Genomic DNA, 22,375 nt, shown 5'->3' with positions numbered 1-22,375 from the left:
TGATGGCAGGATCAGGTCCTCAGTCTAGAGCATATATATAGAGAGAGCTGAGGTGTAATCCCTGACAATTGTTATTTATGACAAAAAATATAGCACTATGGTATGTCGCTAAGATTATTCAAATGTTGCACTATTCATCATGGCTTACTGCTACTTTTAGTATCATTATTCCTTACACTGCAGTCCAAACAAGCCAGTTTTACTAAAGTTTTAGGAGAAGATATATATATATAACGTGCACTTGGCTAGCTGCATCATACATTTTTTAGGGGTCATTTATTTTTTTTGTCTTCCTCTCATGCATTACTTAGTGACCAATGCCAGAGCCAAGATAATGGGCTAGATGGGATTGGACTTTGGGCTTGAATTTGGTATTCTAGTTTGCAGATGGTAAATGGGCCAGTAGGATTTTGGACTTTAGTGTGCTGTTCCACTTTGCAAAAATAAGGGTGCATAGATGGTCGAGGGTTGTCTGCAAGAAGCTACTATTTTGTCTGCCAGCATAGAACTACATAAAGTCAGTCAATATAACACCTACTGCTTTAAAAGTTCTATCTAGTCCAGTACCTTACCTCTGGTACTGCTCTACACATAATAGATCAGCAGAAGGTTAAAAAACATAGGATACCCAAAGCCATAATGCAGCCAATTTACAACTCTGTAAGTGAGTGGGGAAAAAATATCTCCTGACCCTTGCAGGAGATCAGTTTATGTTCTGAAGCATGAGATTTGACTACCCTTATATCATTGTTTTAACATGTGAACATATTTCCTTGAAACAATCAATAGTTTTTCTTGTTAAATGGAATTTTCCTATAATTAAAACACTCAAGTGTATCTTGTGTCTCAATACTGTAAACAGGGAGATACAAATAGTAAAGTATTGTAGCTGTAGAAATTGTCAGCATATTTTCAAGGTTCATGTCTTCTCTGGGAAGAATGATTTACTAAATACTTGCAACATTTTCTGAACTTCTTTTTGCAATTAAATTTGTAACTAAATGTTTATGGCTAGGTTTTCTACAACATTCAGTGTAACTGATCTTGAAATTATGTCAAACTCTATCGTATTTTCAGCTACACATAAATGTGACAGAAGAAGAACTGAGATGGTTCTTTAGTGATGGGTATTAATTTTTGCAGTATGTAGCCAACTTTTTGTGCTCCTAATGAATAATCTTATACAGACTTCTTTTAAAAATCCCATTAAGTAGTCTGCATTTTAGTTGACTGCTGAGGATGTACTAACATGTAGCTGTGATCACATCTCATCTTAGTTGGGCATGTAACTGTTTGCATCCCTTGCTAAATCCTTGCATCCTATGCTCTTTCCATGTACCCCTATTTATGAGTGAGTAATGCTGCTTTCCTTTGTTGGGAAGCGCAAGACCCTGAAGAACTTTTACAGCTGAGCGTCCTTATGCATGGTTTAACTAGAAATACTCTGTAACTTTCCTTAAAGACTAAAAAGTAGTTTTGACCCTGATTTTACGTTGTGTAGATGTGTGTGTGGGGGGGCTGCTATTTCAGTATGGAGCCCCATTGCATATAATAAGGCCAACTGCGTGCTACAAAATCCAGGACTGATATGTTGTGGTCCAGAGCTAAAATCCCAGCCCTAAGTCTACCAACATTTATGCAAATAAGTAATTTAAATTTAAATGTTACACATATGAGTAGTCCCATTACAGTCAATGGGACTACTCAAGTGAATAAAGTTACTCGCATACATGAAGTGTTTGTGGGATTGAGCCCATAAATTGTTGGGAGACATACTTCCACTGGGCCACCAGGCTGCCTCAGCGATATTTAGATATTAGTTAATCAAAGAACTGTGTACCATTACCCCAGGATCTGTGTCAAACTGTGGGCTACGTTAAAAAAAAACGACAAAAGCTCCTGGTGATTGAAAGATTGAGTATTTAGCTACATTACTGCTGTTACAGGCATGAACATGTCCTTTCAGTATTTTTGAATTGTAGCAACGTTACAATTAATTAATTATGTCCATCTAGCTAGAAATTAGACTAAAGTTAAAGAGTTTTATTAAATCCTTTTGATTTTTCTTGATCTCCTTGACTGTGTAAGTATAAATTAAATATATTTTTAAACTAGACTCAGTTAAAGAAAGTGCTGCAGTTAGTCAAATGTAAGAATGTTTTGTAATCAAGAAAATTCATTGCATGTCAATAATTTCAGTTGTATCTCTATTATGATATTCATGTTTTTAACCAGTAGTAAAAGAAAGAATAGTACGATGAAATCATGACAGAATGCACACAAAAAATCAGTGAGGAACTTCTGTTTGCAACATTTATGGAGAAGTTGTTCCCATAAGAAATTGTTTTGTTAAATAAAAGCTATTATTGTGCTCTAACAATGCAAATGTAAAACAGAAAATTTGTCTATTAACATCACTGTGTCAATGTATAAACAGCACTTTATTTTTTTGGAAATTTTATAAAACATTTGGGTAAAGAGATTGTGGACCAGGGTTCAACACCTACAAAAAACATTTTTTATATTGTTCAAAGCTGACCTTTTTTTTTTTTTTTTCTTTTTTTTTAACAAAGGTTTTATCTGCACTTTTTCATCTGTTTAGAAGCATACATTTTTGGTTAAGAAATTGAAGACAATCTCTTTGTCTTTTTTCTAAGCTAGGGAGGTTGAGATAAAAAAGAATGCCTGCTTTAAAAGTCACACATGGCTGTAATTTAAGATTTTTTTTTTACTTCATTGTCCATAACAGTTGAAAGAAACCTTCAATGAAAGTTTATTAACTAGGCCAATGCCTGAGGCAATAAAGGTTCATTTATTACCAGTTTCTTGGCTGTTTTTCTTCTTCTATTTTTCAGTTAAACTCAGAGCGTAAGATAATACTTCACAAAATTAAACCTTTGACCTTCTGTAGAGTTAAGTCTCCTTTGATTAGATAAAGTAACAATTTATGGTCCGGCATGAGGTTGCACATGAAATGAATAATGCAACAGATTGAATGAGGACTGAGAATCTATTGCTTTTGAAGAGATGACTGTTGTTTAAGAAAAAAAATGTTCTCACTTAATTGTATTGTTTTGATTCTGTATGCACTTCAGCAGGATTTCAAACTGTTCTAAGAAAATTCAGTAACAATTAGGCCAACACATCTATGCTATATTGTTTAATTCTGCCAAAAATACTTTGAACTAAAATCAAGTTCACAGATTGCAAAAAAATGTTAAAGCTGAAAACCTTCAGTATTTATTATGGTATTGTAATTGATGATTTCCCCTTCTACTTTAAGAATACAAATCAATGAAATCACAAAACTGAACAATTTTTGGGAATAACTGCCCACTGATTCTTTAAATGGATTATACTACTGATGAGGGAATGAGGTTTTCACTTTATTTGCTGAATAATTTAATTTTTCTCTGAGTAGCTCCTATTTTTAACAAATGAACAGCAAGAGCTATATAAAGATCTCAGATCAAGTAATGAAATCTTAACATTTCTATCAATTTTATTTAAAATATATATAAAGGCATGCTCTCCTGACTATTTTTAAGCAAAATTCCCTATATCCTTCTATAAGGATTTCTGGATGGGACCAAGATGGCCTTTAAAATGGTAACTGCTCACTTCTAAATTAAAATTATCTATTTCTCTATCGTAGTATTAATTGTTTGGACACTTGATGACTGAAAGCAAAAGGAGATTTGAAACCTTGAAGCCTAGTTGTTGACATTCAACTCTTTTCTGCCTTATTTGTTTGTTTTAAATGCATTAGCCATGCATCAAAATTCATAATGCAACTTAAATATAGTTACAGGAAAAACTTGATTAGTTGTGGTTAAAAACATATGGCCTGATTCTCATCTCACTTACAGCAATTTTTTTAAGTCTGATGACTTCAGTGAGTTACTTCAGTGTACACAAGTTGAGAATTGGCCTAAAATTTGTAGAATTTTAACAATTGATTGAATTACTCTAAACAGTTGCTGTGGAAATTTAAGTAAGATACTAATTATTAACCTTTTAGTCATCGTTTCTCTCTAATTACTACAGCAGTCATTTTTTAACTGTTTGAAAACCGATTGGATGAGCTGTAAGAAATGTAAATCCAACAGGGGGAATGTATAGTTATAGAGTCTGATGGAGAATTCCTTGATCACTCAGAAATTGTAGTTATGGGAGTTTTGGGTGTGCAAAGACTGTTGGCTTAGGTTGGACTGATCCATAACGTTTAACAAAAATAAGAAGTGTGGATTACTCTTAAATTCCAACCAACTGTCTAAATAATTTGAAGTGAAAAAAAACTTCTGCTAAGATTTAATGTATTTTAACAGAACATTTGAGTACAATCTAAGGCTTCCCATTCCGCAACCTGTTCTGTGTAGTCAGACTGTTGTCCTAGTGCGGATCCCCCATTGTTTTAAGTGTCCTCCATCACAGAACATAAGAGCCTAAGTTTCTGATCGTGCTTCATTCAAAATCAGTGGAAAAATTCCCATGCTCTTCAGTTGGGATTGGGATAATAGGTCACTTGGTACGTCTACACAGTGAGTGGCAGTGTGTCTCAGAGCCTGAGTTAATAGATTCTGGCTTGCAGGTTTGTGCTACAGCTCTGTGTAGACATTGGGACTGACTAGAATTCAGGCTCAGAATTCAGAGCCCGATCTCCAGCTCAAGCCACAATGTCTACAGAGCTCTTTTTAGCATTGTAGCACAAGCCCTGAGAGGCCAAGTCTGTTGACCCAGGCTCTGAGGCTTGTTGTTATGGGCTGCTGCTCACTGCGTAGATGTATCCTTAGAGCCTCAACCTGCACCACTGAAGTCAATGGGAGCTTTGCCATTAACTACAGTAAGCTCAGGATCAAGCCCATAGACTTAAGTCCTGCATTTCCTCCTGAGGCAAAACTACCACTGTGCCTGACTACCGCCTACATGATCAAGTCCAAAATTAGGTCAAGAAAAGACATTAATTATTTTCAAGTCAGTGCAGCTGAAATAAACTTAAAGAAAAAGGATTAAGTATTAATTTGAAATACTGAAAAGGCTTCTATCAGAACTTAGAAAAAATTTGGATTTCTTCCCACAAGATAGATAAAATATTTCTGTATGCTGAAGTGAACTTTCCAGCAAATAGAGGAAATGAAATGTAACACCAGCCATTGACAATTTTTTTTTAGCTTTTTCCTTGTTCTGTGTTGCCCAAGGTGAGATGGCACGAAAATGCTAAAAAAAACAAACCAAACCCTACAAAAATTGGATGTAAACTAAAAAACAAACAAACCACAAACCCCCAAAAGAAACCTTTTGAATTAGCAAATTGAAAGGGTCATGTAATAAAGAAGCAGGGCCAGCTCCAGGCACCAGTGAACCCAGCAGGTGCCTAGGGTGGCAAATGTAAAGGGGTGGCAGGAGGTTGGGCTCGGCGGCAATTCGGCAGTGCGGACGTGACATTTCTTCGGTCGCCGGTGGCAATTTGGCGGCCACACCATCATTCCGCCTCCGTGTTCGGTGGGCAGGATTTCGCCTCCCCGTTCAGCGGGTGGAGCCAGCCCTGTAAAGAAGAGACACCAACAATTACACAATTCATTTACCTGTCTTGTATAACAGAAACAGTATTTCAGTATGATTCTGTAAACTTCCGTAAACAAATCTGTATTGCTGTGCTGTATGTCTGTTTGAGTCAGTTGTCAGTTATTACTTTACGGCTTGACTCTGGAATCCTTAGTCACCCAAACGGTATTGCCACTAGTAGTCCCATTGAGTTTGCTGGAAGTATGTGTGCAAAGACTACTCAGATGAATACGAGTATACTGAATGTGCGGTATGCCCAAGCAACAGTGTGTGTCTATGTGTGTACATACAGTCCTGGTATTTTTTTACTGATTTGATTGGTTAATAACTGCTCACATTGCCAAAACTAGAATTTGGATAAATCCTTCCTAAGCAGGTAGGAGCACATGTGGGAGGGCAGTAGCTTGCGTCAGACATCATCACTGGTATCAACTTGGATACTCTTGAATAAACTTGCCAGCACAGTTGCCAACCATCACGCGGTAAATAAGCACCCCAACTTTCACAATAAGTCAAAAACCAGGCTAATCCCATTTCAAAACAAGGCCAAAACAAGCCAATCCCTAAGAACCCCAATACTTTATGTGACTAGATACCCCCGGCATGCAGTCTAGGACTGTGGTGGGCCCTCTGTGCACCCCTGACTCCCTCCCCCCCTTGCCCCTGCTTGCCAGGAGCCAATCAAAAAAAGAAGCAACAAGCTACAACAAGCAACAAGCTACAAGCCCAACAAGCTAAAAGCCAAAAACTAGCCAACAACCAACTCACAAGCCAGTTAAACCAAACAAGCCCAATTTCTGCATTTTTTTCACAGGTTTGGGATGTCTGCTTGCCAGCACAGTGGGCTGTTCTCCTGAGCATCTTGCTAGAGAAGGTAAACTGCATTTCCAAGGTCTCCTGCCAGGAAGAAGTGATTCTGAAGGCTTTGGCTTGGTTCATTCATTTCTGGCCCTGGAGTCCCACATGTAATAGGCCAAAATCTGGTCTCGTTTACACCCATGAAACTCTGCTGACTTCTGTGGAGTTGCCTGGGTGTAAATGAGACCAGAATTTGGCAGGAAAATGCTGCTGATTATATTTGGTAAAAGCACTAAAAAGCACCTTGGTTAAGATATTGAACAGCTACAAAGACCCAGCAGGCCAAAGCGGCCAAGCTGTTGCACAGCACACCAAACCCCTAAAGCCCCAAGTTCTGACAAATGCTGAGCACCAGACTGTGGAATATGCTGTGACTCCATGGCTTCCTTTTTACTGAGCTGAAAACTGAGCTTTCACTAAGTGATCCTTTTCATTTTCACCCAATGACAAAACATGTCTCTTGCAACCTGGTACCAATCCTGCATGTCAAATGCATCCTTTCCAGCTCTGTGCTTGAATTTTGAAAAAAAAACAAAAACAAAAAACGATGTACTCCGATACTGCTCCCTGTAAAACCTTAGTGACTGTCTGAATTGTTCCATAACCTTTGCTTATAAGAGCCATGTGCCAAAAATGACTATTTAAATTTCTGCACCTTCCCCTTTTGTCCAGTCCTGTGAATTGCTGTTCTAAACCAGCTAGGAACACTGAGGGAGATTATAATGTGTTCCCCCAGAAACCAGGAATTGGCAATTATTTCTTCCAAGGATGGTTTAATTAGTTAATAATACAAATAAATATTGCAGCTAATTTCTCAGTTTCCAGCCCTCTTTACCCCACTTAGGTAAGAGATTTTCCAAATAACCTTGGCATAAGTATGGATTAAAAATTAAAATTGCATTTAAATTTATTATTATGTTTTTAAAACACATTGCATAATTATGACAGCAGTTACAAACTGTGTAATTATTGGAATGTATCTCTTTCCAAATATGCTTATTTTAAAATATGTATGATTGCAAGAACATAAAATTGTACTGATGATCAGCATTTGAGTGGCAGAAAGGAGAAGGGCTTTGTAGAAAGAGATCATTCACACTGTTTCTTTTGGTGGTCTGCTTCTAGCCGAAGTTAAGTCGTGAGTTCCTACTGAGGCTTGCAGAGCTTTCAATTGAGTTATAATTCAAGCTCACACAGCTCTTACACGACACCTTGAACAGACTTTTGCAGATGAGTCTATAGGAACTGTCAGTAGCAAGGAGATTACTTCAGGACCATGATTGTTGAATTGAACTTTACTTTTTGATGTTTTGCTTTTTGAATTAAATTGTTGGACAAGATTAATTGCACACAGTGAGAGCTTTAAATGAATAGCTGTGTAAAGCATTAAACTCCTAAGTATGTCTCATGGGAAAAAAAAGCTAGAAGGTTTAAATGAATAAATGTGTTTAATGCATAAAATGTCTAGGCTAATTTTTTAATTCCTTTACTAACATCTTTTATTGAAAAAAACATACTTTATTCATCCATCTTAGTTATATTGCTGTGGTTGTGGTAATTTAATATTCCTGCTCCTTGCTAATCTTCTGGTTCAACAGAAGTAAACAATAGGTTTCATAAATTAAAAATACGCTCTTCAAAACATGCTTCTAAAGATAAAAAACAAGGCTGTAAACATTTATGACTGAAACAAACTAGATTGTTCAAATCCTGCCATGATGTATCATGTATATCAATATGGCACTGATATCAGTTAGAATGCAAACAAGGTTTTAAATGATGTCCCCCTTCATTTCAGCTGGAGAATCCGCTTTACACCATCTGCCTATCAGATGGTTAGGAAGCAGGACTGCGTATTAATGCCACATGTTCGATTTTCCTCCCTCTTGTAATGGTTAGATTCATATTGCTAATAGCTGTGCATGAGCACTGTCGATGAAATTTGTGTGACGGTGGAGTGATGAGATAGTTATAAAGCTGCCTGTCTTACAGAATAATCAGCAGGAAGAATGCCAGACATAAACAGCTTATCAATTTTAGAATATTAATGATAACTACCATGGACTGGAGTCTACTGAGTATTTTGACATGTATCTTTAACTTTTCAAACAAATATTAACAGAGAGTAAAGTAACTTATTATCTGAGCTATTGAATATCCAGTATAGTTCTTTTCCATTTTAAATTGCCTTTAAAGGTGACATTTGGTCATCTAATTTTCAGAGATGCAGTTTGCATAATGAAAAATGCGAAAGTACTATACTGTACTATTACTTTAATCTCTTCATGGCTAGGAAATTCCCAGGCAGCTTGATGTAAGAGAGTAGTGATACTCAATAGTGTTTAGTTTGGTGGGGGGTGGGGAGAGTTAAACTATGATTTAAGACATTTCTTGACTCAGCTTGAATCATATTTTCAGAGCTTCAAAGAATGGAATAGTAGCTGCTATTTTGCGGAATTGTGCTCTCTGCCCTTTACAGTACATTTGAGAGTCCTCTCTGGAGAGGACTTGAGATAAATAGGGCCCTCTGTTGGGGAGAGACCTTGTCTTGTAACTGTGGTCAGAATATATCATGTTGCAGATGGCTGGCTCAGGATCTTGCATGCCACTTATGTCCCATATTGTGGTTATGAAAGGTGTGGAGAGCAGAGTGACAGCACAGGAGTAGTTGTGCTAGCGTGGAATTATTTAGGGGACAGACTGTGCTGCAGTCTTGAGCACTGTCCTCAACTTAGTGGATTCCCCCCCCATCTGAATCCTGTGCATTCATCTGCACTAACCTGTTATTTCAAGGTTTACATGGGTGAAATGAATTTGACTCGGTAGCAGGTTCACGCTTTAAATTAGCAAAGTGTTCCTGTTTCAGTCAGCTGTGCAAGAGGGAGAATGAATATAGGAGTTCAGTTCCTCTCTTTATTTTTTTTTTCCTTTTTAAGAGAAAAATATTACCACAAGCAGAGTTTTGGTAATGGCAGTTTAACAGCTCAACAGCATGTGTTTGAGATTTCTAGTCCTCATACAAAAGCCTTGGCCAACTCTAGAGAATAGCATTGGAAGAGAATAGGGTTGTATATTGGGGTATTCCGATGCAAAAGAAAGTTTACATTCATTAGGTATGCTGTATTTGGACATTTCTGGTAAAGGATCATTCTTTAAAGACGCTAGCTATAGCTTGACAATGGTATTAAGAAAAAGGAAGTATAGGATACTGTGCTGTATAACAAACACAGGATACAAATGTAAGTTCAGAGGTGCATCATCTCTTTTCTCTGGCTTAATTTAGGAACCCCTAACCAAATCTGCATAATGCATATCATCATATCCTTCCCCTAAGATAAAAATATCATTGAAAAGCATCTATGTTATTGTATTAGTCAGATCTGAATATGCAAGCTTCATAATAGTAGTAAATATTAAAATAGGTTTATGTCTGTTCACCTTGTTCTTTGATATTTGACTTTTGAACCCTTTCCTACTGCCTAAATAGCAATTTTGTAACTAACATTGGTATAACTGTACAGAAAGTAATTATGGTGTAATTTATAATTCCAGCAACACTTGGAGGCATTAAAGGTTTGTCAGGAAATTAGGGCTAGCCACAATCTGGCCCTCAGTTACATGCAGTGGAATAAGAGTTAAGGCAAACTAGAGCCGTAGACACAGTATGACACAGGGCACTCATGGTCCTGGCTCCTATTATGTCCCCATCCCCCAATCTGAAGAGGCAGGGACAGCGACATGGGATCACTTCCTCTCTCATTCCAGCAGATCCAGCAGGCTCCCGCTTGGCCTATTAACCCAGGTGTGGCTATAGGGGTTCCCTTCTTCCCACCGAGGAGGCAGGAGACCCCTCATCAGAAACAGCAGTGGTGGCAGCAGGGGGTTCTCCAATATTTACTTCAGCAGGCAGGGGTTATCTGCTTGCTTGGGCAGGTAGGCTGGGCTTCTACTGCACTCTTCTCCTCTGGCCACACAGATCCCTCTGCTGGGGTGGTGGTGCTGCCCCCCGACCCTCCCGCCCAGAGTAGTGAGTTGTAGAGTTAACTACCTTTTGAGGTGTGTGAAGCAGTTCACACCTCAGAGAAATAGTTTAAGGCTGTCTGCAGATTCAGGCAAACATCACTGTACTAGTTAAACTTGGATGCTTTTCTTTGCATCCAGGAGGGCTCGAAACTTACTTAAAAAGAACAACTGAGATTTTGCCCTCATCACTTGTTTCCAGGTGCTGGGACGCTAAGCCCAACCCTGTAGTACCTTTGCTTTGCTAAGGGGGAGTAAGACCCCCATCTCTGCCTATTAGATCCAGGGTGGGGTTGGGAGGAACCACATACATGGAGAGAGGTAAGGAGTGGACAGATCTGTGCCTCCCACCACTCTCCAGCACACTACATAGAAGAGGGTTGTTGCAAAAGAACTGTGAGCATACTGCCATTGGTAGAGGCTGTGGAAAAATTCTCCCTTTGCAGAAGCAAGAGGGGAACAGGAGAGGAACTGTGAGTCTGTGAATTAAAATTTCTCCCCTTGGCTTCTCATGGCTTGATGCAGCTACACACTGCCTCATACTCAGGGCACTGGATGAAGGCTGAATGTGGTGTGATGAAAGCAAATTGGGCAGTTCTACCAATCATTCTTGACAGGAGGCTCATCACCAGTATCAGTACCAGCTCATTATTACAATATAGTGTTTCACAAATATAGCTGAATGCAGAGATTTAGTCTGGAGATGGAGAATTTGTGATAGGAGGTGTAGAACTTGGGTTGTAGGAGGGTGGTTGGGAATTAAAGGAGTTACACACTTTGTGTGTGGTATCTCTGGAAGAGGCCTTGAGGTCTAAGCCTGCTTGTAGGATTGTAAATAATTATATAGATATATTTTCCCTATGATCTACATAGCTAACCTTTCCTTTAAGAAAGCTATGGCTGTTTTAGTATGACCCATTTATACTGCTAGAGTAATTTGGAATTTTATGTGAGCTCAGGGAGAATGGCTTAATTGTGAATATAACTTATTAGTCATGTATATGCTATTCAAACTCTATGGCCCTGATTTTTAGCTTGTCCTTCAATGTTTCAAGTGTAGTTTTGCATTCACAGTTTATTGTAGGTATATTTATTTACACCCACATTTGCACTTAAATACATGGTTTGCTGGCAAAGCTAGGCTTCTAAATGAGTATGTTTGTAGCTGCAGTTGTATTCTGACTAAAGCAATTAGAGACCAATTTTGTGAATTCACGTGTATATAGGTAACTATTTACATAGTATGTTATGCATTTTACATTAAAAAGTAAACAATCTCCCAAGCAAATAAGGATGAATATTATTCAGTATTATCCTCTGCTAATTATGTAGTAAATGATGAAGGAAGAGTAACAGTTTCAAGCCCAACACTAATGAAGAGTCATAGTATAATGTATATTAAGTTTCATTCATATTTCTTTGTAGGTCTGACAGCAGCAGCTGCAGCAGCAGCAGCTGCTACCAATGCAGCCATAGCAGAAGCAATGAAAGTGAAAAAAATCAAATTAGAAGCTATGTCCAACTATCATGCCAGTAATAACCAACATGGAGCAGAATCTGAAAATGGAGATCTGAATTCAAGTGTTGGTAAGTTTCGGAAGTCAACATTACATACATACATGCCAGTAATGTATCAATATCTTACTACAATGATACCCTTCCCCCCACCCCCGGACCATTAAACCTTCTTTGATTTTGGAAAGAACTGGCACATTTGCAGGCCACTTTTGTAGCTGACCTTTACAGGAGCATTCAGCATTGTTGTTACTATTATAAGAACATCCTTTCCTTTGTAGGATGCTACTTCAGACCCCAGTTAATATTTTCCATGAAAGAAAGCAGTTTGATTGCTAAGAGTTCATTTTTCAAAGTACAGGTATGGTGACAGATGAAGGTGTCAGAGGGAAATTTAACCATGTCTCCTACTCACTCTATTGGGTATTGACTTTAGGTAATTCAGAACAGTTGCTTGGAAGCAAAATATTTCACAAATTCAGGTGCCCTGTGATAAAAGGAAAACATACATACACAATAAATTATTACCGTGCTTTACAATTACTCTCCTATTTTAATAAACACATTCTTAAAATGTTGTTTACTGCGTTTTTTTCTGTTTCTTAAACAATTATCAGCAACTTCTGTTCTTTCGAAAAAGGAATTCTTCCAATACATTATATGCATTTCTCTGGCGAGTTTGTTTTGATAAAACACACTTCAAAGCTAGACTAACTTCTTTTGTTGACTAAATCATATGCATATCTCTGCAATAAAATGGTTTGTTATACCTTTTTATTGGACTGACTCCCTTTATCACGTTGAGACAGTACTAACAAGATAACTCAGCAGTAGTAATTCAGTGACTAAAATGTGCGTTCAGAATACTGTACTCAGGATAAGCATATATAGAAATAAAATGGCTCTCGATGGTTCAGTACATTCCTTTCCCCTCCCCGTATTCATCATACCTTTTGAGATTACTCTTAAGGATAAATAGGTGTCTATTTTCCTTCACTAACTATAAATAAAAGTGGCTGCTAACCAGATCAAGAGTCTTTTGAAGAGCCTAGGGAAGCCCACAAGAGCCAATGGGCTAGACTTTTCTCCCATCTCCAGCCAATGGGAAGGTGGTGGACCCGAGGCGGGAGCATCCAGCCATACATGCTTTCTCATATTCCCTCTTTCTGCACGGCATACTTCCACTGCAGATGGATCAAAGCTCACCCCCTGTTGATTTCAGCGGAGGGGCATTTCTTTCATTAAAAATAAAAGTAGGTGACTACTCTTTCTGTATATTTCTGCATGTACTTATAGTCTACGTATATAAATATAGATAGAATGTGGACTGGAGGGCCAAAACACTCTGGCCATGTTTTTTTTTTTAAACAACAACAAACTGTATACTTGAAAATTCCTATCAAGAGAGTGCCAGGTTTTTTAAATAAAGAACTGCTCTAGGAGTAGAGAAAAACCACCACAGCACTTTGGAAAGCTTCTCCAGTGACAGGGAAGAAGGAGGCTCCAACTAGTGTGCTAGCCACTGAAATACCAGCAATTACCAAAACTGTAAGGAGGGGAAAAAACAACCTGTCTTCTTGGCAGGATGTCAGGGGTGAGTAAGAGGAAGGCAGTAACAGAAATCTGAGAGCAGGGGAGATGCAACAGTGAACTGGGGAGAGCAGGTGGCCCTCAGAGAAGCAGAGGAAAAATGGGGCAGTGAGGAAGAATGTGAGGGTAGCATTACCAGCTGGCAGGATGAAGAGGCAGTAACAGATGTAGAAACATGTGTGGATCTTGAATACAGGACTCAGATGCATTCATTATATGAAGTAATACGTTCAAATATTATTCTATGGGATTAATCCTGTTTAGCAGTTCTAGAGACGAAGTTCTTGTATGCCTATGGCACTGTAGAAGTTAGTAATAGTGAACAAAGTAAACAGAATACATCTTCTCTCGGACAACAGTTGAGGAGACGATTCTGGATTTAAAAAATGAATTTTTATTCCTAAAACCTAGCAAATATGGAAGCAAAATTTATAGACTTTTAGTATGATAATCAAAAGTGATCAATTCATAAGTATAGTCAAGTTATTTCTGTAGTAAATATGTACTACTATATATATAAAGCAGAAGTGGCCAAATTTACTAATCCTCCCAGATGCATATGATAATCTTCAGAAGTTCGAGAGACGGGCACTTCTCCTCGAGGCTTCTGCCCTGCTGCAAAGTGATGGGGCTCGGTGCTACAGCCCCGCGGGAGGCTCCTGCCAGTGCTTAGGGTTTCAGTAAGATGTGTGGGTTACACTTACTAGCCACTCAGCATTACCTAAGTACTGAATGAAACCTTGTTGCAATGAATAGTAACATTCTAATTTCTCCCATGTATTCAAGAAAATCTCTGTGAGTGCATTATGCCTGTTTGGGTTATACTATCAGCTGCTATATTATAATTGCTCAGGGCCTCTTGGTTCAGGACTTTGTTTACTGTTTAGCATGGCTTACCTAGTATATAGCATCATATACACTTACGGATGTATAGAAATAAAAACTAATAATTATACTAGATCAATCAGTTACAGATAAAAAAATCTCTAACTAGGTCATCAGAATAAACCATAATGGCTTAAAAATAGCCATTATACTCTTGTGTCAGTGATAGTTGCACTGGCCTGATGGATGCTCCTAGATGGAGCTATGCTAAGAAATATCAAGCAGGCTTTGACAGAACTATTATAACTACTGAGGGAAACTTTTAGAGGCACAAATGGAAGGCAGTAGCCTAACTCAGATTGACTGTCAGTGGGATTAGGTGCCTAGTTGCCATGTGTGCCTTTGAAAATCTCCCCCATTATAACCAGAACCTGTATTTTAAAATGTTATCATGACATATCTAGTCAATATTTTGTTTATCTAGACATCTGGAACTAATTAAGAGTATTAGAAACATACAGTATTAGTGAGTTACAATATATGTGGCTGAACTTGCATTTTAAACATATTATTGAGGGCTGGGGGAAGGGATAAAAGATGAATAAAAATAATTTGATCACAGTCTACATTTTAAGTGTATATGATGCACCTGACTAAACACATATAAAAGCAAGAAAATTCAGAGTTAAAGCACTAAACAAAGTAATTTATTCCATTATATTGTCTATTATAGCATATTTAATATACATGGATTCTCAGGCTCCTACAGTACCTATGCAAAGTAAGCAAAATGAAGCATGAAGTCCCAATTTGAATTGTTAGTTTTAGTTTGGAATTGTCTTGCTTTATTGGTTTTAATCAGACAATTTATATGACTTATAAAAGTCATTTTTGTGGCTGAATATTTTGCAGTTATCCACAGCACTACACAAAGTTATTAACTGGTCCTTTGAAACAATGGCCAAAAGGCTAACAAGTAAAAAATTAAAGGAAGTCAATGATACTAATAAGTAATTATTTTATATCCTTCAGTTTTACATGGTAACCTTGAGCTTGCATCCTCCCACCAGAATTGTCATTTTAGGAGAAAAAATAAGGAACCATGGAGGAATCAAAGTGAGGTATTAGCACACTGAGTAAAATATATGGCAGCTACGCCTTTCTCCCCCATCCACAATCAATTGGATTCTTTTAGTTTAATATTTACTTGCTAAGATGAGATGCTAGTCTGCATGGTGATAAACAGTCTGCTACTGGCATCTGAAGGTGACCTGTCAGTTCATATGGACAAATCTCCTGCTTACTGAAATGTACAAAATAAATCATTAAAGCAGGCAGGTGCTCATTCCCAGATTTAAATCACCATAGATTTATGATTTGAATTAATGCTTCATTTGGTCATAGAAATAGATGCTGAGACAAATGATATGCAGTGGTTGGAGTTTCCATACTGTAGCCATCCTAATATTGATTACTGAGATGTCTTTGCAATCTCTTGTTTATATCAAGTACTGTCTTGTGACAGGGTGGCTGATATGAGCTACATTGCAGATAAGAAGGAAAAATGTCCTGGATTCTTTTTAGTGGCAACTCTAGACACAACATGCAGGCCAGATAATTTTTTGTTTGTTTGTTTAAAGAACTATCTATGTAAACCGGCATTCAAAACTCTACTGCTTCTAGGATTATGCTCTTATAAATGCAGGATTAAAAGAAGAAAATTTACAAGGTCAAACATTAAATTGACTTGACATGGTTTTTTTTTCTGTTTGTTTGCTATATGAACATATCTTCTATTATTATGATCAGTAATAATTTTATTTTAATGCAAGTAAATTATGTACAGATTCTGTATTTGAGTTTTATACTCCAAAAATATAAGTACAGTAAGCATCTCAGTTGTTTCACTGTTTTTAAACACTTAACTGTGATTACTGTAATACTTCATTAACAAAGAGGAGCAAAAGGAATGAAATTTTTACAGGTAAATACATTTTAAATCATTCCTCTGAGCTAGCCTCAAATTACTGTAAATTAGTAGGAAAAGTCCCTGTAATTTTGCTTCCCTTAACATTTTATATGCTTAAAATACTATGTACACAGTTTAAGGAATACTCCAAGGATTTGAGAGGACCTTTGCCACTAGCTAATATCTGACTCATGGAACTTGTAAACAGCTATCAACAATAGTAAATTGCTTTCTTAGTAGGAAATGAGTTCATATCTATTCAAAAAGTGATCTCAAAACAGATGTCCCAAGAAAATGTCATTGTTTAAACTATATCATACCAAAAAACCTGCTATTATTTCTTTAAGGAAATGAAGCAATCATAAAGACTTTGGTGTTTTCTGTTTCTAAACACAATTAGGAAATACAAGACAGTATTTTACACTTAGCTAGCACAATAATCCATAAACAACCACAAAATATGTTGAAAAGTAAGAGGGGCTCTTGACATTTTAGGCTTCCTTTTTATCCACATTAGCTTACAACATTAAAACTCTGAGACACATGTAAGGAAAGCCAAGATCTGTTGCCTGAAATTAACGGTTGCCTTGCTTAACGTTATCCCTTCCCTTCTCCAAAAAGGGTGGAAAAGACATTGAGATGAAATTATTTTTCTCTAGTGACCTCTCCCAATAATAGAACTGTGTAAAATGCGGTCATTTCCTTTCTCTAAACACACGTCTATTCTGAAGGAAAGAATTACTTTTATGGTTTCAGGAAAAAGTCTTGGAGACCTTGAGAAAGCAAATAAAAGGAAACAGAGAATGCAGGCCACTGAGCACAGCTCTGCAGTTGCACATCTGATTCTCTGCCTTGGCAATGTTAATGAACCTCAAATCCTCTCTATAATTAGATGAGGGAATTGCTTATATTTTCAAACAGATGATGCTGCTATAATGAAACGATTGACAGGGAACTTAAGAGTGTCTACAGTAGTCATTTGGTTTCTGATTTTTTTTTTTAAGTTTAAAAAGAAGATTGGCTGTAGACACAGGTCCTGGGAGAGGTAGCAATTTACAAAGAATGCTATGACAGGTGTCTTTGTACAGTGAGGAAATAAAATGGAAGAGAGAGGAATGATGGGCAGGTATAGCAATTTTTGGGGGAGGAGGTGTCCTATGCTTATTCTGCTTGGGTTCTTTAAAAGGGGCCGAGACTCAAGAGATGGATCCGGATTGAGTGCACAGCTGTAACTGCTGATGAGCTAATTGCTCCTTATCTCTCAGCCCCATTCATCTTCATTTTTTACCAATTACCGAGAATTATCTGTGTTCTCAGTTGGATATGAGAGTTAATCCTTTTTGGTTAAGCTGGCAGTACTGTGAGCAGATTCCAAATTGTAGGGTGAAAAAGCCAGAGCAAGCTTGTTCTAAAGCTGTCTCCAGTTCAATGACAGTATCACTAGTTCATAAGAATTTTTCTATTTCTTAACAGTTTAAACACTGACAGATTTTTTTTCCTTTTTATATTTTTATTAATATATATATTTTCTGCTGTGTTTAGTGTAAGCCTTAAATACATTTCCCAGGTGGACAGAAGTTTAAATGATTTCTAAAAACTATACATTTGCAAAGTTGAAAACCTGACAAATACAATTTCAGAAAGAAAATATCTCCCATAGTGTTGCAATGTGTAATATGTGATACATAAGAATCACCCTATACTCTAAAGTTTTAGAAACAGGACCATACCTATAAAATTGCTTCAGTGCCATAGGATATCATGAGTGCTTGGCAATGATATGTCTCTACTTCTGTAAACCTCTTTGATGAAAAGTGCTGTCTAGGTGCTAGCAAAGGGATAGTCATATAGCCCTAAGGACATACATTAGATGTTGAACACATCACATTTCAAGTTAAAAGGAATGCTTTCATAAAGCTGTTCCCTGGGAATGCACAGAGGTACCAGAAACAGATCATTTAGTGGCAGCCAGGCCACTAGACATTATCTTTTGTCTTAAAAGGCAATACTGTGGAAAAAATGAATTGTCATATTGAATGTCAAGCCTTAAAAGGAGTGTTAATCTGCTCGTGCAGGACATTCAAAATAGTCATGGGTTTCCTAATATTTCAGGATCTGCTTCCTGTGCCTTTCATTATGACTCTTGAAGTTGCTAAACAAGACAGACAGTCTGATGTGTTAAACTTAACAGCAATTAGCAAATTTATGAAAGGATTAGCAGAGCCTCAGTGCTTTCACACTGGACAGTCAATAATATTAAAAAGGTGAGACCCTTAAGTACTTAATGCCAGCAGTTGGGATTTCCTGAAAGAAGACATGAACGAGTTAATAGTTCTTGCCCAAAGCTGTGACACAGAAGGGACAAAATTGTGGCTGAGACGCAATGAAAACAGAAATAAACAGCAACCCTGTGTTGCAAACAGTTGATGAAAATTTCATAGTGTCACCCAGAAGACTATTTACAAGTCAACTTTGCATTTTAAGCTTTGTTCTTATTCTGTATCCGTAAATATATATCAGTCCTCAAAGAGCACGTGTACCTGTGTGGGTTACTGTAAGTGGTAACATGTTTCAAAAGATGTAGAAGCAGAAGCCACTAAATGAAAATTGTTGTCTTCCTCTACCACACAGCTGTCCTTAGTTCATTTAAAAATACTCCGGGAGTGAGTAAAAATATTTTGAAGACGTGTCGTTTCTTGCCAATAAGAAAAAAAAAGTAATTTATGTTGTTGAATTGTATTTGTATTATTTCTAACTCCATCCAAAGACTCTATAAATAATTAGGTAATTTTCATTTTGTACATTTTCACTATACATTTCCTATTGTTACAGCAATTTTAGTCATTTCCCTATTTATAAAGAAGCTTGGAATCATCATTTGAAAATGTTAAACTACCAACTTGCTTTTGCTTCAATATTATTTATTGCCACAAATGACTGGATAATTAAGTAAACATGAACAACAAGGAGTCTGGTGGCTCCTTAAAGATTAACAAATTTATTTGGGCATAAGCTTTTGTGGGTAAAACACCACTTCTTCAGATGCATGCAGATCTTTTGAGCATGCCGTATTAAGAAATTTAAGTTGAATAATTGTATTTGCTAAATCTTCCTATAGTTTGTGATCATGGTTCACAAATCTGAGGTAGGAAATGTATCTGAAATAATAAGACACTAAACGGCATGATTATTAGTTTCCAGAAAATAACATGTATTTTTAGGGTAGGTGACCAATGATGAATTAGCTTCATAAAAATATACTTCTCTTGTGAGTTTGAGACTTGTAAACATGCTACACATATATGTCCAAAAACTATAATTTAAATATAATACTGAAGAAATATAGAATTAAAGTATTCTTTCATAAATAGCAAAATGAGCAGAAATATCTTTCTACATGATTAAAAATGTAATATCAAATAAACCTACACACTTTCTCCTTGCTGAGTGCCATGACCAAAATGGTGCTGAATAAAACACATAGCGCCTGACTGGGCTTGAAGGCGACTTTATTAAGCATAAAACTCCAGCATCTTAATTAAATCTGCATAGCCTCAGCATACCTAAAAACACCCCAGTGCTTGTCTAACCAGGGAATGGTCACTGAAACAACAATTCTTCCCAGCTGCCCTAAGTGATTGGAAAGAATCAGATACTATGGCAAGAATACCACAGATCTGTTCCCAGTTATAAGACTTGTTCCCACCAGGGATGTCGTTGGTATCTTGCTCTATCCCTTTTTCCTAGTCCAAGCTTGGAATTTGGGATTCAGTTCTCAGATAATCAATTTTATGACAAATCAGGATAGCTAGATGTCTTGTCTCTGATCAGAATCTAAAATAACTACTTATATGTAGACAAACATTCAGTAGTAATGCCCACTTATATGCACAGAATAAGGCAAACAACAACAAAAAAAAACCTGAGCAGAAATGGGCAATTTTACACAGTGGGAAAAGTTCCTTCCTATTTCCATATATGCTCTGCAACCCAGTGATGATCAAAAAGCCCAGTCTTTCCCTTGTCGCATGTCTCTATATAAAACCAATCAACCAGTCCCAATTCTAATGGTCCTAAATCCAAGCAGGCAAACCCACAGATGAGAAATAAGATGGAATGTAGTGAGATTGAAGATCTTCTCTTTTTGACAATTCATCACGTGTACAATCCAAATACACCTCTGATCACACTGCCCTCTGGGTTAGTCTTGTGAGGAGGTCAACTTTAAATTTGCCAGTTGTACACTCATGTAGAGCCTGACAAATCAGCCCATGCCTGATGTGCAGCCAGAATGAGACTCTCTCCAAGTACCGGAGATCCCTGGGAGGACCACAGCAATATAGTCCTGTAGCATGATGCCTGTATTTGGAATCAGCCTTTGTACCAGATGACTGGAAGGTACTAATGCAGTGCCGACTTTTTAAAAAAGGATCTGGAGGAGATCCTGGCAATTACAGACCAGTAGGGGAAACTGAAGTAAAGAACAGAATTATCAGTCACATAGATAAGCACTATTTGTTGGGGAAGAGTCAACATGGCATTTGTAAAGGGAATTCATGTCTCACTAATCTTAATGAATTCTTCGAGGGAGTTAGCAAGCACATGGATTAGGATGATCCAGTCAATATAATGTACTTGGATTTTCAGAAAGCCTTTGACAAGGTTCCTCACCAACAGCTCTTAAGGAAACTAAGTAGCCATGAGATAACAGGGAAGGTCCTCTCATGGATCAATAACTTGTTGAAAGACAGGAAACAGAAGGTAGGAATAAATGGTCAGTTTTCACAATGGAGAGAGGTAAATAGCAGGGTCCCCCAAAGCACTGGAACCTGTGCTGTTCAATGTATTCATAAATGATCTGGAAAAGGGAGAGAGCAGTGTAATGGCAAATTTATTCAAGATCGTTAAGTCCAAAGCAGAGTCTGAGGAGTTACGGGGGGGGGGGGGAGGGATAGCTCAGTGGTTTGAGCATTGGCCTGTGAGTTCAATCCTTGAGGGGGCCATTTAGGGAACTGGGGCAAAAATTGGGATTGGTCCTGCTTTCAGCAGGGGGTTGGACTAGATGACCTCCTGAGGTCCCTTCCAACCCTGATATTCTATGATTCTATGATCTTACTAAACTAGGTGACTGGGCAACAAAATGGCAGATGAAATTCTATATTGATAAGTGGAAAGTAATGCATATTGGAAAAAAAATAATCTCAACTGCACATATATAGTGATGGGTTCTAAAGTAGCTGGTAATACTCAAGAAAGAGATCTTGGAGTCACTGTGCATAGTTCTCTGAAAATGTCCAATCAATGCACAACAGAGATCAAAAAGGCTAACAGTATAGGAGCTATTAGGAAAGGGATAAAAAATCAAACAGAAAATTTAATAAAACCACTATACAAGTCCATCATGCATCCACATCTTGAATTCTGTGTCTAGTCTTGCTCGCCCCATGTCAGAAAGGATATAGTGCAGGGGTAGGAAAACTATGGCCCATGGGCTAGATCCAGCCCATCAGCTGTCTTAATCCGGTCTTCGAGCTCCAGCTGGGGAGCGGGATCTGGGGTTTGCCCCGCTCCGATGCTCCAACTGGGGAGCAGGGTTGGGGGTTGCTCCACGTGACTCCAGGAAGCAGCAGCATGGCCCCTCTTTGGCTCCTACATGTAGGGGCATCCCGGGGCTTCAGTCTGCATGCTGCACCCACCCCAAGCCCTACTCCCACAGCTCCCATTGGCCGGGAACTGCGACCAAGGGGAGCTGCACGGGCGGTGCCTGCGGATGGGGCAGCATGCAGAGCTGCCTGGCTGTGCCTCCACGTAGGAACTGGAGAAGGGACATGCTGCTGCTTCAGGGAGTCGCTTGAGGTAGGCGCTGCCCGGCATGTCCCAACCTCCTACCTCAGCCTCGATCCCCCTCCTGCCTTCCAAACCTCTCAATCCCAGCCCAGAGCACCATCCTGCACCCCAAAACTCTCATCCCCAGCCCCACGCTAGAGCCCGCACCCCAGCCGGAGCCCTCAACCCCTCACACCCCTGCCCCAG

At 38.1% G+C, this 22,375-nt stretch overlaps 1 protein-coding gene across 1 annotated transcript in view; it reads left to right on the top strand.

Moving 5' to 3' along the window:
- Positions 1–22,375, top strand: part of DACH1 (dachshund family transcription factor 1) — a 426,532-nt gene that overhangs the window by 223,415 nt on the left and 180,742 nt on the right. Inside the window, exon 3 of the mRNA XM_077806900.1 lies at positions 11,869–12,030. Coding sequence (XP_077663026.1) covers positions 11,869–12,030 — 162 coding nt within the window. The remainder of the gene's footprint in view (positions 1–11,868; positions 12,031–22,375) is intronic.

Source organism: Eretmochelys imbricata, chromosome 1, assembly GCF_965152235.1.
Source record: "Eretmochelys imbricata isolate rEreImb1 chromosome 1, rEreImb1.hap1, whole genome shotgun sequence".
Taxonomy (NCBI): domain Eukaryota; kingdom Metazoa; phylum Chordata; order Testudines; family Cheloniidae; genus Eretmochelys; species Eretmochelys imbricata.
This window is presented reverse-complemented; position numbering and strand designations above follow the sequence as displayed.